We start from the raw sequence: 16,829 nt of genomic DNA, 5'->3' as shown, positions 1-16,829 counted from the left end.
CCTTTGTTCCCACTTTGTGAAACTGTGCAATGTCCCCTAGCTGGGACAGTGTTTAGCCCATCCTCTCCTCCTAAAGTCAGAGTCCGAGGTATATGCAGCTTGGGACAGACGGAGGGTGGGAAGAGGCTAAAAGGGAGACCCAGTGAGTTCCACAGCCCTGGAGTGGCCCCTCTGAGCAAGCAGAGGACACATGCCAACAGCTAGGATTCTTGCTCGGCCAGTCTCTCTCCTGGTGACCCTGGGAGGTCACTTTCTGAGTTGTGCACATCTTAGAGGTCTTGGATAAGACTAAGTGGTTGGTGGGCTCAAGGTTTGGGTGGGCTCAGACTCTGCAGACACTGGCTTTCCTGCTACTTCTCTTTACATAAGCAAAGCCACAAGAGGCCATGTCTCCTATGGGCCCCAAAGGATGATTTTCAGACACTTCTTTCTACCCCCAGGGGTACTGAGGTTCTATCCCCAATTCACTTTGCAACTAAACCCTCCCCATCCTTCAAGTTGACCTCTATACTCATCATGGCCACCCTGGAAACCAGGGTGACATGTCCTGAGGCTCCCAGGAGGAACCTGGGCTGACAGTGATGGAGTTGGTGGAACAGGGAAATGGCTAACGTGGGAGCCCCATGCTCCGTGACTCCCGAGAGTGGAACACAGACACCTCCAGCCACAGGGACAGGAATGAGGGGAAGGAAGAAGTTGGTTTGAGTGGGAGGGGAGAGGGCCACCTGGTGGACTTGAGGAACAGGCAGAGGGGAGGAGGGAGAAGTGGAGGGGACAGCGTGGGAGAGAGGAGAGGCGTTACCTTCAGAGCTCTGCCAGAAAGCGTAGGCTTTCATGCGGAAGGCGGTGCGGAAACGCTCTTTATTGTTTAAGCCAACAGGCTTTGGTTCTTTAGAAGGACTTTCTTCTATGGCATCTACATTCAGAGGGGTAAATAGCTTTCCTTTAGTATTGCTACCACGAGGATTAGAAAGGCGAACCCGATCCAAGAGACCCAGCTTTTGGCTACAAAATAAGCAAAAGTGAACAATTTTCCTCCTTCAGTGCAGGCTCTTCAAACTTCCCGTCCCACCATAAAGACTCACACATTCTCCTCCAAGGAAGCATGCGGACCACGCACTCCTGCTGAAGAATCTGATTAAGCAGTGACATTGGTCAGGGTGAAGCACACATCCTGTTAAGGGGGCTCAAAAATGTACTAGCTATTACACCTTGGGCAAGTTTGGTAACTTGTCTGAACTTCAGTTTCCCCGTATGTGTAAGCTCATTGCCCTGTGTGGTCGTCAGCCTTCCCCATGCCCGTCCTCTGCATCTGTGACCTCCTGTCTTTCCTTCGTGCCCAGAAAGTCATTTTACTTAAACAAATCCTTATCAAAGGTTCCTTGAGCAGAACCAAACAACAGACGACATAAAGCAGGCACCAATCCTTAATCTGCCAGCCACAGACAGACCCCCCCCCCCAGTTACAATTTACTAACTTCTGGAGGGTGTTTGCTGGGACCACACCTCTGGTCCATCTTACAAGGGTACATGTGAATCTTTCTAAATGTAGAATATAAATGTCTTAACACAATAACTAAGAGAATGCCATGAAGGCTATCTTAACCAGTTTGATGAAAGTATTTCAAATTGTATATAAAACCAGCACACTGTACCCCATGGCTGCATTAATGTACACAGCTATGATTTAGTAAAATAAAGAAAGAAAGAAAGAAAGAATTTACTAACTTCTAGCTAAAATTTAGCTTCTTTTTCAATGATGAGTATAGATAACAAAGCCCAGTAATCCCCTCAGTGCCTGCGGCCTTCCCCAACAGAAATCACGGAGTTTTGAATCTCGCTATCTCCGGGTCCTATTCATGCTCCTCATTGCTTCCACACCGTGGCAACAGTCAACCCGCCGCTATGTCTTGTCATTAAGCTCAGCACAAACAAGCAGGCAGACGACCACGTCTTGAAGTTTTAAATGTTTTGATAATTTTTTCAATATAATCAGCTTCTTTTGTACTGTGTATTGCTTTTTATTTAAAGGTTCAATTATTACTGTGAAAAGGAGCCCAAGGGTTTCACAATACTGCCAGAAGGTTCTTGCTGCAAGAAAAATCAGTTAGTAACCCCAACATAAAGTTGCCCTGGCAAGAAAAGCCAGTTGCACCTTGACTTAAGCCAGTTCCATCTTTCCCATCTGGCTGATCTTGGCCAAATGGGCGACCTTTTGAGCCTCAGTAACTCATCTGTAAAATAGGGATACACATTCCCTGCTTCACCTGGTTATGGTGAGATGATGATTGTCAGGAATGTGGCACAGAGGTGGACACACAGCAGGTGGACACAGCTCTGGACATTAATTTTGTCCCTCTCTTTCTCACCTTCCCCCGCCCTTCCCACCGAGAGCATAAGGGGTAAAGCCTTTGTGTATGGGGCTTTCCAAAGACAGCCACGTTGCTTGTATTCACACGTCAAAGCACCAGCTTCCTCCCCACTACCCCACAAGGGGCTTGGCACACAACATACACTGATGCACTCATGTCATTGGGGAATAAATGAGCATGTGACAGAACATGGTTGGTCGAATCAGCTCTTCATGAGTGTGAGATAACATATTTTTCAAACACTGTGTCTGGTTAGGACCCCCATGTGCTTCTATCAGCAGCTGCTGGTGTCTTTGCAGCTTGGTGCAGTGCAGGGGTCCGGGGGTCGGTGCTGCAGAGACGGGGCGTCGTCACTCCTGGCACACAGTCAGCCCCTGCTCTCTGCACACCAGCTCCTCATCTGTTAAGGGGGCTTCAGGGAGGTTTGGAGTGCATGACACATGATCTCTGTAACGTCTGCTGCCTGCAGCCTGGCATACAGAAGGCGCTAAGAAATACCCAAAATAACAGATGAGCAAATGCTTGACCAAGGGAATGCTTATATGGTGAGCAGGGGGCACTCACTATCCCCAACTCCTCCAGACCTGTCCCCCTCACCCAGCACTGTCCTAGCAGTTCTACTGAGGAATCCCACGAATAACCAGCCCAGGGTAAATTTAGAGAAACTCCAATATTCATCCAGCTCCATCTTCCCTGAATCAAAGTAAAAATTTTTAGAACCTCTTTCCTGACTGGTACTAGATGAATGGCTAACAGAACAGAGACGATATCAGGGCCCGTTAAAAACAGTGGATGAAGCAGGAACTCAGCTGAACACACACAGAAGGCTTGCCTGCCCCGCGCTGTGTGGAGACTGTACATTTCCACGTCTGCCTGCCCCCACAGAGTCCTAGGTCGGCAGGGACTTTTCCTGGTTATCTGTGAACCCAGCAAATCCCTCTGCTTATCATACCTGGATATTCAGCATAGTGGCTAAAATCATGGGCTTGGGGCAAAGCCAGCCTGGGTGAGACTGTCCTGACAACTCACGCAGCCTGGGACATATCACTTATGCCGTCTGGTCCCCAGCATCCTCATGGGCAAAGCAATGACCATAAGCCTTGATTTGCATGGGTGTTTAAGGGTTAAGTGAGGCAATGCATGCCAGGTGCTGGGGCTGTCCGGGATGCAGGAAGCAATGCTGGCTGTCATCCTTATCTCAGTGAGTAATCCTCTTCCCACAGAAGCAGTACGAGGCTGACCACGTGTATGAAAAGGATGGATACAATTTCCTTGGCCACAAAAAAGGTTTTGTTCTTTTATTTACATGAATGGAATGAATTTCAGGGATTTACATATTATTTTACTGTACTCTTAAATGCTTGTCTCAAAACATCCCACACTGTCATTGCATCCCACCTCTGCAGGAAATAAGTATACGGGAAGCTTAATTCCAAATAAACTAAGCAAGACAAAATTAATCTCAGCCACTTTGTCCTAACTTGAAATTTCATAATGACTGAATATTTAGAGAGTCAGTGAGAGGACTCTCTTGGTTCTTTCGGTGTTGGGATTTAGGGTTTCCTTGTTTGGGCACTTAAATAACTTCACTGTAATCTCTAACCATTTAAAGTGCTGGGACCATGTTCACTTAAACCCCATCGGTCACAGATCAAAGTTTAGACGCCATCAGAAATCCAGGCACATCGTCGGGCATAAGTCAGATGCCTCAGTTCCAAATTATTTGCAGCCGTTGCGCCTAAGAGGCTTATGGAATTCTTCCTGCAGCAAAGGGGATGATCAGCTTACTTCTTAATGGCGTTGCCTGAAATCCAAGACCCTAAAGGATAATTAAATGCAAGGCAAAGTTCACCCTTGAAACTCAAAACTCTTTTCTGCCTTCTCCGTATTGATTTCCAGGGCACAGTTCAGGCTTTGTTCTGAGAGGCTAGTGCAGAACTTACAAGAAAAGCCTCCTTTGGAACTGATATCAGATTTCCCTGGAAAGCCAGGGTTCCTGATTTTATTAAGTGCAGATGAACAGTTCCAAACATAAATTGTGGAAAATGCAAATAAATGGACTGGGGATGGGACAGTAAAATCAAGGTTGCTCTGTCCGGGCTCCTGCCCAGCTGTCAGCACCCCAGGAACTCCCGCCATGTTGGGCTCTGTGCGGTTTCCTGACACTTAGCACTTTGCACGTGCTGAGAACTCTACCTGGGGAAACCTTCATCACTTCTTTCATCTAAATGACTCTTGTTTTTGTCCGAAACTTGGCCCAGGCATCAGCCCCAAGGCTAACTTATCAGCCAATCTGGATGCTCAGCAACTAAGACCCTTCAGACATCCATTCACTGTGCCCCTAGAACACTTTGGGCTTTTCTCATGTGTGATGCTTGGCCACCATAACGAAATCGTCATTGGTTCTCCACTGAGGATGAATTTGACCCTACCCCAACCCTGCCTACCGGGAGACATCTGGGGATGAAACCTTCATAGTTAACTACCTCCCCACATTGACTACCTCCTTCAGTTAGCCTAATTTTCATAGACTGGACATGCACCACATGTATTTAATGGAAATCCCTTAGGTTGATCACCTCCATATGCTAGCCAGTTTGTTATGGACCCTCAGGTGGTCAACTTACAGAGGTTTTGCCTACTGCTGACCCAGCAGTGGAGAGCACTCCTGCCATCTAGTGGACAGAGGCAGAGACACCGTTAAACATCCAGCAATTCACCATGAGAACTGTCTGTCTCAAATATCAATAGTGCTGAGGTTGAAAAACTAAAAGGCAAGCTTTGGAGCCAGAAACAACCCTGCTCAATTTGTATATCCAGCATCTATCCCAGTTCCTGGAATATGTAAACCTGAAGGCATTATTATGATCTTGTCTGAATGAAAGAAGGAATACACATTCAACCTTTGATCAATAAAATGTATGTAACCTCAGCGGAGGGAGAGAGTGCTGTGTTGTGAAAAGAGCACTGGGTTCAAATTTCTATTCAGTAATTGACATTTCAGCTTCAGTAAGTCACTAACTCTTTCTGATTCAATTTCTTTTTTTTTTTTTTTTTGAGACAGAGCCTCAAGCTGTCTCCCTGGGTAGAGTGCCGTGGCATTACAGCTCACAGCAACCTCCAACTCCTGGGCTCAAGCGAGTCTCCTGCCTCCGCCTCCCAAGTAGCTGGGACCACAGGCGCCCGCCACAACGCCCGGCTATTTTTTGGTTGCAGCCGTCATTGTTGTTTGGCAGGTCCGGGCTGGGGATTCGAACCCGCCACCTTAGGTGTACGTGGCTGGCGCCCTAGCCGGTTGAGCTATAGGTGCCGAGCCCTGATTCAATTTCTTCATCTGTAAAATGAACTTAACATTACTTATTTATTAAACAACAAGGTGTTCAACATCTGGTAAATATGAGGATCCTAGAAACTTTCTGAGTATACAGTGGTGAGTAAAACAGATGTGCTTTTCAGCTTCCAGTGAGCCTGTGATAAAGTTAGGAAGAAATACGGTAAGACACATTCACTGCTAGAAATCGGGCAAGGAAACAAAGAGAGTGCAGTGACAGAATAATGGGAGGTTTACTTGGGTAGAGTGGTCAGGGAAGACGTCTGGGGTGGGGGAAGCCAGTTACAGGAGTCCAGGAGGAAGATGATGATGGTCCAGACACAGAGACATGAAGGGTGAGAGGAAGACTGACCTCCAAGAAAAGAACTCTCTAGGCAGAAGAAGCAAGGGGCATGAGGACTGGGATTGGGGGCTACAGGGAGCGGCATGTGCTCTAAACAACCCAGGGGAGGGCAGAGTGGCACCAGATAAAATCAGAGGCCATTCAGGGATCTTGGACCATGGCTGGATGGATGAATGAATGATGAATGGATGCAGTGTCACCAGAGTAAAAGAAAACAAAAACAAGAGTAACTGAAGAAGTGGTTCAGCTGTTTTGTGCCCTGGGATCTGAGAGCTCAGTGAGATGGCACAGACAGACTGACCAGCACAGGGCAGCTGTGGGGTTAAGGCTTTAATTTTTTCCTTCTTGCCTTTACTCTTCCATCCTCCCATCTTTCCATGCAGAAAGGTTGGGCCTAACAGATCTGAAGTCCCCTTTTAGGGGGCTCTTCTAGCACTGTGCCCTCTCCTGAGAAAGAGAGAGAGGCATACAGGTAATAAACATCTGTCAGGCTTCACCTGCCAAACAGCAAGCAAGCAGGGCTGAGGGGAGGTACTGCGTGAAAAGTCCTGTTTTCAGGATGACAGAACCAAGCCAAGGAGCTGTGACTCATTCTTGTGTGCTGAAGAAAGACGTGCTCACAGGTAGAGAGCAGGCACGTGATGCAGAGGGAGGATCATGCTGTCTCATATTTTTGAAGTCATAAAAATAGGACTTCCACACTCCCAGAAGAATTAAGAAGAAGCCTCTAGCCTTTACTGGCTTCTCTCCATGGGAGGAGGTGAATGACCCGATCGGGTTATAGCAAGTGTGCAGTAGTCACTGGTTCATGTTCGTTTATCAGGAGAGTTCCATAGTAAATGTCAGAGTTCAGATACGGTCTTTCCCCAGCTCTCCGTGCCCTGTGGCTGGGTGAGTATCTGCTCTGTGCCCAGGCAGCTTCCGAGGCCAGGCTTGGTGGGAATGGTTATGACGCTCCCCATTGCCCCCAGATCAAACCCTGCTTTACTCAGCAAATGTGACCTAAGTTTTAATCCTTCTCTGACTCCTAGGTCTATTTCTCAAATGATTCATAATTCAATTATGAATCAAAATTATTCCAAAATGAAAACTGAGACACAGTCTTCAGGATGGGTCTGGGATTCCTCTGGGTTTAAATAAAATTGGTCCTCCAGAGTCTCCCCTCTACATCTCCATGACTCTGCAGCCTGGGACCCAGCTGGAAGGTCTGATGGCAGAGAGAATACTAATAGCCGCAGTGTTCAGGCCTCTTGTTTTGCTCTGGGTAACAGTTTTCTCATCAGTCAAGTTAGGAGATTGGATTATTTGATCTCTATATTACCTTTAGGAGTCACTGAGTCTGTGACATGGGAGGTGTTTTTCTATCACCATGACTCTGAGAGACAAATTTTATATGGCTGACATCACAGAAAGAAGACAATTCTGAATCACAGAATCTGGTGAAATGCTCCCTCACCCCATATAAGATCCTGGCTCTGTGCTTTTTCTCACCTCTATAGCCTCCTCTCATGGCAGAGACTCTAGCTACGTGCGCCAAGAAAGGTACAAGAAAACAAAATAAGCAAGAACTGATTAGGTGACTACTCCCAACCTCCAGAGGGACTCATAGTGGTTGGGACCCGAAACTGTGGAACTAGGCCAGCAGGATCCAAGTCGTGCTCTTGCCACTTTCTAGCCAGGGGACCAACTTACCTATCTGAACCTCAGTTTCTCAGCTATAAAATGGGGATTAAAAGTAGTGCCTACCAGGCTAGGTGTGGTGCCTCACACCTGTTATCCTAGCACTACGGGAGGCTAAGGGACGTGGATTACTTGAGCTCAGAAGTTTGAGACCAGCCTGAGAAAAAGTGAGACCCCATCTCTGCCAAAAATAGAAAAGCTAGCAGGGCATAGTGGCACACGTCTATGAGCCTAGCTACTCAGGAGGCTGAGGCAGAAGGATCGCTTGAATTCACGAGTCTGAGGTTGCTGTGAGCTAGGTTGAGGCCGTGCAACAGAGCAAGACTCTACCTCAAAAAAAAAAAAAAAAAAAAGTATCTCCCTCTTAGGGTGAGTATGAAGCAATCAATAAACATTCTTTGTAAGTTATTGTTACAATACTTGAATTCTTGGATCCAAAGAACAGTCCTCTGCTAAATTTGACAGCTCAGTAATGGGCCAGATAGAATCACCAGATGGAAGATAAAGCAGGTGCCTGGGATAAATTTCCTTCCTTTCCAAAGACAGATACAGAGAAGAAAAGTCCTGATGGGGGCTATTGAGATGAAATGGTTGGAAGATACAAAGGAACCAATGGGCTCAGACAAGCGGTTGTTGTCAACACAGGTAACTGTTCTAAGAACTTATACAATATGATTATTAGGAATTTGAAAATTTATAGGTAGCATTTCTGAATGAATGCCATTTTTGTCTGCTTAATGTTTCATCCATATCCTGGGATGAAATGGGAACTGATTCTCCCCACTTCCACTAAGTGATTTGACCTTCATTTGCACCCACCCACTCCAACAGTGGGAACCTGGCCCAGAGGTTGGTCAGGAGTGGCCTCTACCTTCCAAGTCATAGGGATTGTCCAGGCTGTGAATATGTGACCCAAACTGAGCAAATGGGAGTGCTTCTCTGGGATTTTAAAAACTAATGTTGGGTGAAAGGTAAACGGACAGAAGAAAGAAGAAAAAGAACGTGATACTGAATCTTTTGGCATGAGTTTCATGGGTATGGAGAATCGTTTGATGTAGTGGAATCATCACAGAGAGAGCAGTAGCAGCAAGGGATGGAGAGAGGAAACCTAGAGGGCCGCATTCCTGTGCCGCAGGGTCCCCACCTGCTCTGATGGGGCTGTGTGAGTCATTGCATTGCTCTCTCTATCTGAGGTCGTCAAGCTGTGTCTATGACACTTGCAGAATGGAGAGTTTGTCCACCCATCCACCCGCCCACTCTCTCAGTAAGTGCATATCTACAGGACGCTGCCTACTGCCAGGCTGTGGTCCAGGCATCTTGTCAGGTGCTAGAAATAGAGCAGTGAGTAGAATAGGCGAGACTCTTAGAAGCATTTGGTCTAATACGCGTAGTTATCTTTTGTTATTGGTACATATTGAGTATTAAATTTTAATACCGGGTTTCCCTTTCTTAAAATGTGTATACGTTTTCGGTACTTTCAGTATCAAGAGGATAGATATTGAGGAGCGTGGGTGGAGGGGCAGGGAAGGCCACTTTCGGGATGCGACATCAGGCCCAGCCTCAAATGAAGTGAAGGAACAGCTCTATGAAGATGTGAGGTAAGGTTTCTGGAGAACAAGTGTTGAGATGGTGTGCCTGTCGGATTCATGACCTCACTCTACTCACGGACAACCAGGAGGACACAACAGCCCCATGTGCTGCCAGCAGGGCCAGCCGGTGTGAGGAGCACAGGCTTCTGCAGAGAGACCTGCATTTCAAAGGCCCACCGTGGCTATTTCTGGGCTTGACTTGGGTGTGAGTTATGTGAATGCTTGAGCTCACCTTCCTCAGAAGTGAAATGGAGGTACAGCATGTCCTGTACTGGGTCATGTATCTATTCACTCAGCGGATATTTATGGGGCACATCCTACATTTCAGGCACAGTGTCAGCTTTGTGAAGCTCATGACCTAGACCAGCGTTTTGGAAACTTTTTTATCTCCTGGCACACTTGAACTTACTGCTAAACTTCCGTGGCACACTTAAATTATGTTAACCAGAAAAAAAAAAGACTAAAAATATATACTTACTATGCTTTGGACTTCTTTTGAAAATAATTTAATTAATGACCTTTAAAGTTTTTTGGTACATCTAAGATCTTCTCAGGGCACACCAGTGTGTCACGGCACATAGGCTGAAAATCACTTGTCTACAGAGACAGCTTCCTTCTCAGGATCTGTGATTCTAAAGTTAATCGGAAGGAAGACAGACAACTTCTACACATGCCCTGAGGGTTGCCATACATAGGGAAAATGGGAAATTATAGCTAAATGTACCTTTATATTTACAAAATATTCATAATAAAATTTAACTAGGAGATGGCCAACACATGGAGAATATTTTGTAAATATTACATGCACACATACATATATGCTCTATTAGGGCATCTCTGAGTCCTAAGAGCAGCATGCGTGGGGCACCCTAACTAGGTTAGGAGGGATGGGGGTGTCAACTGCCTCCCTTTTTACAAGAATCAAGTAAGATGACACCTACAAAGTGCTCAGCATGAAATTATCAAAGCCAACCTCTCAGTCAATAGTACGAAGTCAGCTGGGCTTATGTTCCTCAAACAAGTCCACATAAATCAGAACGGCCAAGACAACTCTTACAAAGCAACAGCTTTATAACTAACTATGAGCTTGAGCTCTTTCCAATAAGTCAAATAAAAAGTTATTTTTCTAAACCCCAAAGTAGCCCCAGGAGCTGTTAAGTCATGGGGAATGCAATTCTTTACTCAGCTGACAAGTAAACAAATGTGTGGGATACTTATGCGAGGAGGCGGCAGTAAGATGAACAGACACTATTTAGAAACGGTAACACAGGAAGATTGGAACACCAGTTTAATCTAACACATATGTACACTGCTGACCATACTATAGTCACCTTGTTCCCCGCTTTCCTGGGTAAAGGAATTGACTCCTCTGTGGACAATTCTCCTGCCCTCCCTCCAGATCTCATTCGTGCCTCCAGACAGCGCAGCCATAATTGCACCTGGCATATCACCTGCTAACCCATCAGCCAAGCTGCTTGCTGTTCGCGTCACGGATGCAGGAGACTGCGTGGCTCCCATGACTGGCCTTGCTCTTCTTCTCTGAGGGGGATGAGCCCTCGAACACCGAGCACCCTGGCCCTGAGAAATCGCCCTCGGCAGAGTGAAGTGTTCTTGAATGGGGGATGCGTTGATGACCAGATTTCAGAGAGCCCCTTTGCCACAACTGCAGAGGCATCCTCAGGAAAGCCTCGAAAAGTGGCTATCTGGGCCCTAATTAAACCAGCAGTGCTGAATTCAGTGCACGGTGATACGTCCCAGTTTAGGAGAATTCTGTTTGGATCTGTATAGAAAAGGCTCTAAAAGGCTCACATTCCCAGGGAGAAGCTGACAAAGCGTTCCAAACCTGTGGGTCCAATCCCTTTGTAACAATGAAAACACATTGCGTCCTTAGGAAGGTTGAGAACCAGTGCTCTAAAGGTAGGTTTAATAATTCGCTGGAAGGATCAACGCCTGCATGATTTAAAACCCTGCTGGTCATGAGAGAAGAGCAAAGAATGCCCTGGGGGCGTCCTGAGACCGGGTGCCATGACCGCTGGGGGTCATGGGCTGTGTGGCATGGAGTGAGCCTGTCCTATCGGGGCCTCAGCTTCTATAGACACATCTGGAAGAGCTCTCTGTGGTGTCTTCCCACTCTGCCTCCGGAGCCACAAGCTGCTGGGGGTCCTCTAGCAACTGCCCTGGTGTTGTCACTGTCTGTTGCCCAGCCCTGCTTGCTGATCTCTCCAAACGCCCCTATAGTCTAAACTGGGTCCAGGCAAAAACCTCACGGGTGGCGTGAAAATGCACAAAGAGCCCAGAAGCTGCGGTGTCTGTGGGATCATGTTGGACAGGGCTTCCTGTGCTCACTCAGGAGGACTAGACTCAGCTTCCCAACGGCCACTTTTCTCAAGTGGGTCCCCTACAAGGCAGTTCAGTCCTCTCACCTCCTCTGAACAAATTTTGTCACTATGGAAGCAGACAGTTGGACTTGGGCATCCAGGAGTTCAATTGTGAGGCCTTACATGTAGTTTTTCAGCAATCATGGTTTAAAAACATAGACATATGTATACACACACAAATATGCACGGACATTTATGTCTATGAATATATAAGTAGTTTACACTGATCTTTGCAAGAGACGGTTTTTCTTTATAGTCTAGAACAGAGTCCCTAGTTTCTCCTACACGTGACATTGGCGGGGCAGGGGAAGCGAGGTCAGTTAGAGAAACCACCATAACCCAGAAGCTTCTGCGGTCTCGGCAGGGCCCTGCAGCAAGTGTGGTCTACTGGGAAACCTCTGCAGTTTTAGGAATCGTGAATTAACAGCCTCACTCACTTTCTGAAGTGCTGTCTGTGACCCCAGGAAGCAAACAAAGCAAAGCAGTATGTCCTGGAAACAGCACAGTTGTAATGTTCATACCTGACTTCAGATTTGGGTCTCGCCACTCAATAGTTGCTGTGTGACCCAAAGGGAGTGACTCAACCTCTCTGAGTAGGTGGAAGTCCTGGCACAGAACCTAGCCCACAGGATACACCAAATACACATGGCTGCTGCTCTGATTCCTATTGAGTTGTCCTTGAGCAAATCAGCATGAAAGTGGCAGAGGAACGTGGGAGTCAGCAGCAATACTAAGTCCCCAAGTCCCGACCTTGTGACCAGCACAGCCACCCTGTGCCACACGGAAATAGACCCTCTTCCCGACACAGTGGTGGGAAGAAGGGGCTTGTAAGCAGAAACCTACCTGGCTCCTGCCTCCAGCTGTTCTTTCCTGTAAGAAGAGGGAGGGAAAAAATAAAGCATAAATGACAAGGACAGTTATCCCCTTTCCCGGCCTTCCCTCCAGAGCTTCCCTCTGAAGCTGATGAAGCAGAGCTGGGCTCTAGGACAGGGTGGTGAGAGTGGAGGGAAACCACGAGGGGGGACAGTCCCCAGGCTGCTCCAGCGACCACTGCCTCTGCACGCTCACTTCCCTTCCCTTCCCTTCATTCATCCAGAAAATGATTGCTAAGCACTGACTCTGCCCCAGGCCTCGCTGAGAATTTGTTTAAGGGTAGGGGAAGACCAGAAAACCTAGAATGTCCTAATGTAGCAGCCACACCCCACATAACTCTGTCACCACCACCACCACCATCATGGTTGATGCTGTCGTCACTGCTAACATTTATTGAGCAATAATTTTTACTTAAGTACCATTTTAAGCATTTTTATGGGTTAATTTGTTTAATCCTCATAATAATCCTATGAGATAAGTACCATTATCACCCCATTTTCCTGAAGAAAAAATTGAGGCACAGATAGGCTAAATAAATTGCTCAAGGGCTTGAAGGAGGTGGAACAGTTACTTGTCTGCTAAGTTCCACCTCGAGGGGCCTCTCCTTGGGGTTCTCATACATCGGCCTGGAGTCTACACTGAGCCAATCCCTTCCCTGGTGAGATTATACCCTGTCATCAGGTCACACCATCTTAGAGTCGGGTATAGTCCATGAGCTCTTGAGGGCGGAGCCTCTGGTTTTTTTTTCCCTCTAAAATCTGAGCACCCTACACTCCAGCCTGTCCACTAATTGCTGAAGGAATAACTGGAACTGGCCTATCCTAGGACCCAGGGTGTGTGGGCAGAGAGTGAGAGGATGACAGCAGAGAAGCAGAAGGGCCCATTGGAGAGTGAAGGACTCTCATGTTCAGAGTCAGCCTTGCACTGATCACAGCATCCTCTGAGCCTGCTTCCGCTCTTGGGCAATAAAGTTTAGCTGGTCTCAAAACCTGAGTACAAAAAAAGCTGTAACTTTCTAGGATTCTCTGGATCTTCAAATCCAGAAAAAGAGGGACCAGGGAAAGTGAGCAGGCAGCTGAGGACAAGATTCGAGAAGTCACCACGGAGAGAAGGGTTAGAGAATTAGACACACCACTGCCTGACCCTTCCTCACATTCCAGATGACTCTTCCTGCGTCCTCCTCTTCATCGTCATCAGACTTTTCCCACTCACCTCCCGGCTGAGGACCTTGACTCACTTTCCTGAGATTGCCTGTGGTCCCACCACCAAGTCACCAAACTGACACCCTGTTTTCTTCCCAGAGATAAAGTGGGAAAAACATGGGCTTTGGCATAAGACCTGGGTTCCCATCTTGGTTCCATCATCTACTAACTGAGCGGTATTAGGCAAGCTAATTTATCACACTGATGCTCTGATTATGTGGTTACAAAGAAGGGAGTTACCTAATCCATTAGTCTACCTATCTCCCAAGACATCCCCGAGCTTAGATAATATAGCATACATGAAAGCAGACCCAAAGCCATGTGGCCACAGGAAATGGCCACTGCATACAGTGTCTCTTCTCCACTTCCAGGCACTCCAATAATTCTAACCCTGGTCATAAAAGGAACAAGTCCTAGATACACGTGAACTAGCTCTTCTTGGCCAAGGATCTTCTACTTCATGGCCCTAAGTACCTTCCTCCCTGTTTCAGTCCTAACATCTCTCAGTTCCAGAGCTGTGTTGTCCAATAGGGCAGCCCCTAGTCACATATGGTTATTAAAATTAAAAATCTAGTTCCTTGGTTGCACTTGTAATAGTCACATGTTCAATAGCCCATATGAGGCCAGTAGCAACCGTACTGGACAGTACAGCTATAGAATATGTGAAGTTGGGTGAAAACGCACTGTCACTTGTAGGAGACTGGGCAGTGCACAGGCTCTTTTGTTGATGAAAAGCAACATCTGGATTTTAACATCTGCCCTCATCCCTGCTTATATACGAGACTGTTTAATCTACCATATCCCACCCTGGTATAATATACGAGACTGTTTAATCTACCATATCCCACCCTGGCATAATATACGAGACTGTTTAATCTACCATATCCCACGCCTTCTCAGACGCCTACCACCCACTTACACTAGGTCCACAGAGCATTCACTGCCAGCAGGTCAAAAGACCAGGGTGTGATCTCAGATGTGCCCAACTTGATGTGTGGGCTTGAGCAAATTCCTGAACTTTTGGGGGTGGGGTCCCAGTTTCTTCACATATAATATTGAGTTTGGACTTGAAACTTTCTGAGTTTCTTTCCAATTCAAAAAAATGAGTTTATAATTGTAAGTAGTAAAAAGACAAAGAAGAAGAATACAGACCACCACCATCCATCGCAGCTAGCCCTAAACACACAGATACGTGCAAATTAACAAAGGCCTACACCGAGCTGGAAATTTTGACGTGGCAGGACTGTTGCAAGGGGGCTACACAACTTCATCCTTCAAAACCTTCTGCAGGGATGTACAATGATCCAACTGCTATGGAAACAGTCTCATTCCTCAAATAGTTCAACCTAAACTTGCCAATTCTACTCACAGGCATGTCCCCAAGGCACTCGAACACACATGTCCGCACAGTGATGTGTGCCTGAATGTCCATAGCTGCATCATTCACAGTAGCCACAAGTGGAAACAACTCAAATGTCCACCAGCTGATTAATGAATGAAAAAATGTGGCCTATATAAAGGGATATTATATAGCCATAAAAAAGAATAAAGGGTGCTGGTACGTACTCTGACATCGATGAAACTTGAAAATATGATGCCAAATGAAAGAAATCATACAGAAAAGACCACACATTACAGGAGTTTGCTATTATATTATTACAGAATAGAGAGACTAGAGACAGAAAGTGGATCTGTGGTTGCAGGAGCTGGAGGAAAAGAAGGAACCAGGACTAACTGCTAATGGGCGCAGGGTTTCTTTCTGGGATAGTGAAATTGTTTTGGAATTAGCGAGTGATGTTCCATGGTCTACTTTGCCAATATACTCAGAAGACTGAATTTCCACTTTATAAGGGTACCTCTGATGGTATGTGAAACCTCTTACAGCTCATGAAACATATATCTCCATCAAGTTATTTTTAAAAAATGCACACAAGACCAAAGGAGAATAAAAGAACTTTAGAAGGCAGGTGAGAGACACCAGCACATTGTCAGGCGCTTCTCTGCCATTAACACAGAGTGGATTGAATTCAGGGACCTTCTCTTCCCAGGGGACAGCCTTGCTTCAGAATGGTTGCCAAGTTAATTTCTCTACTGACTTTATACTTTCATCCTTGAGAAAAAAAAAAGGAAGAATTAAATGTTCTCTCTTCATTTAAATATTGTTCCTACACTACAGCCGCAGTCTGCAGAGCGTCGTATTCCTCCAAGTCCCCGGCAGCTAGGACAAGGCCTTATTTATAACAAACCAACCCAAAGAGTGGGTCTGTTGCCAAGACTTTGGATACACAGCACACATCTTGATTCTGTGTCCAAAGTGTTCTTGCTTTTGAGTTCAAGGTCACTGTGTTCTCCTAAGGGGAAGTCTTCTGCCCATTCTAAGAGACTCTGCTTTATGATATCCAAAAGCCTCAACAATTGCACCAGTAATAGAATTTTAGAACCAAATGGAAATAGGTAGGTCATCTTCTGAGTATGTAAATTTAACTACAAGAAGACACAGTGAATAACCCAAACCTTCCCATTCCTTTATTGAAGCCGTTTTCCCCTCTCCTTCCCTAGCCCTCTGCAGGTTCTCAGTCCCTTTGCCTGCTCTCTTTCAGGCCCTCCCTCTCGTCTCCCACTCGTCTCCCTTCTCATTGCTTTCACCGTGGTCTAGGCTCTCACTTCCTCTTATTCTGAACCCTGCAAGCGTTTACTAACTGACTCCTTGTTCTGACCTTGAGCCTGTCCAATCCACACTTCCTCCTGTCACCTCCTGGAAACACGGTCTGTTCCTGTCATTCTCTGGCTGATCAGTTAGACTCCTTCGCAAGTCACATGTCACTGACCCTCCATGGTCCGCCCCAGTGCTCAGCTCATACAATGGGCTCAGAAACATCAGTGGACTCAATGTCCAGAACAGAAAGAAGCACAGCCACTGGGATCTCTTTAGGAGTGAACACGATGGGATGCTAACAGGGAGCAAGCACGATGGGATGCTAACAGGGGATGTGAACACGATGGGATGCTAACAGGGAGTGAACACGATGGGATGCTAACAGGGAGTGAACACGATGGGATG

At 46.5% G+C, this 16,829-nt stretch overlaps 1 protein-coding gene across 1 annotated transcript in view; it reads right to left on the bottom strand.

Annotated features, from left to right (window-relative positions):
* The window catches only part of KCNQ3 (potassium voltage-gated channel subfamily Q member 3), a 299,483-nt gene that overhangs the window by 10,383 nt on the left and 272,271 nt on the right, over positions 1-16,829 (bottom strand). Inside the window, exons 9-10 of the mRNA XM_003792872.2 lie at positions 12,537-12,563; positions 803-1,005 (exon numbers count right to left, since the gene is read on the bottom strand). Of these exons, the coding sequence (XP_003792920.1) occupies positions 803-1,005; positions 12,537-12,563 (230 nt within the window). The remainder of the gene's footprint in view (positions 1-802; positions 1,006-12,536; positions 12,564-16,829) is intronic.

The sequence above is a fragment of the Otolemur garnettii genome, unplaced genomic scaffold (genome assembly GCF_000181295.1).
Source record: "Otolemur garnettii isolate 467f Iridium unplaced genomic scaffold, OtoGar3 scaffold00062, whole genome shotgun sequence".
Lineage (NCBI taxonomy): Eukaryota > Metazoa > Chordata > Mammalia > Primates > Galagidae > Otolemur > Otolemur garnettii.
The sequence above is the reverse complement of the archived record's forward strand: the minus strand, read 5'-3'. Positions and strand labels throughout refer to the sequence as shown.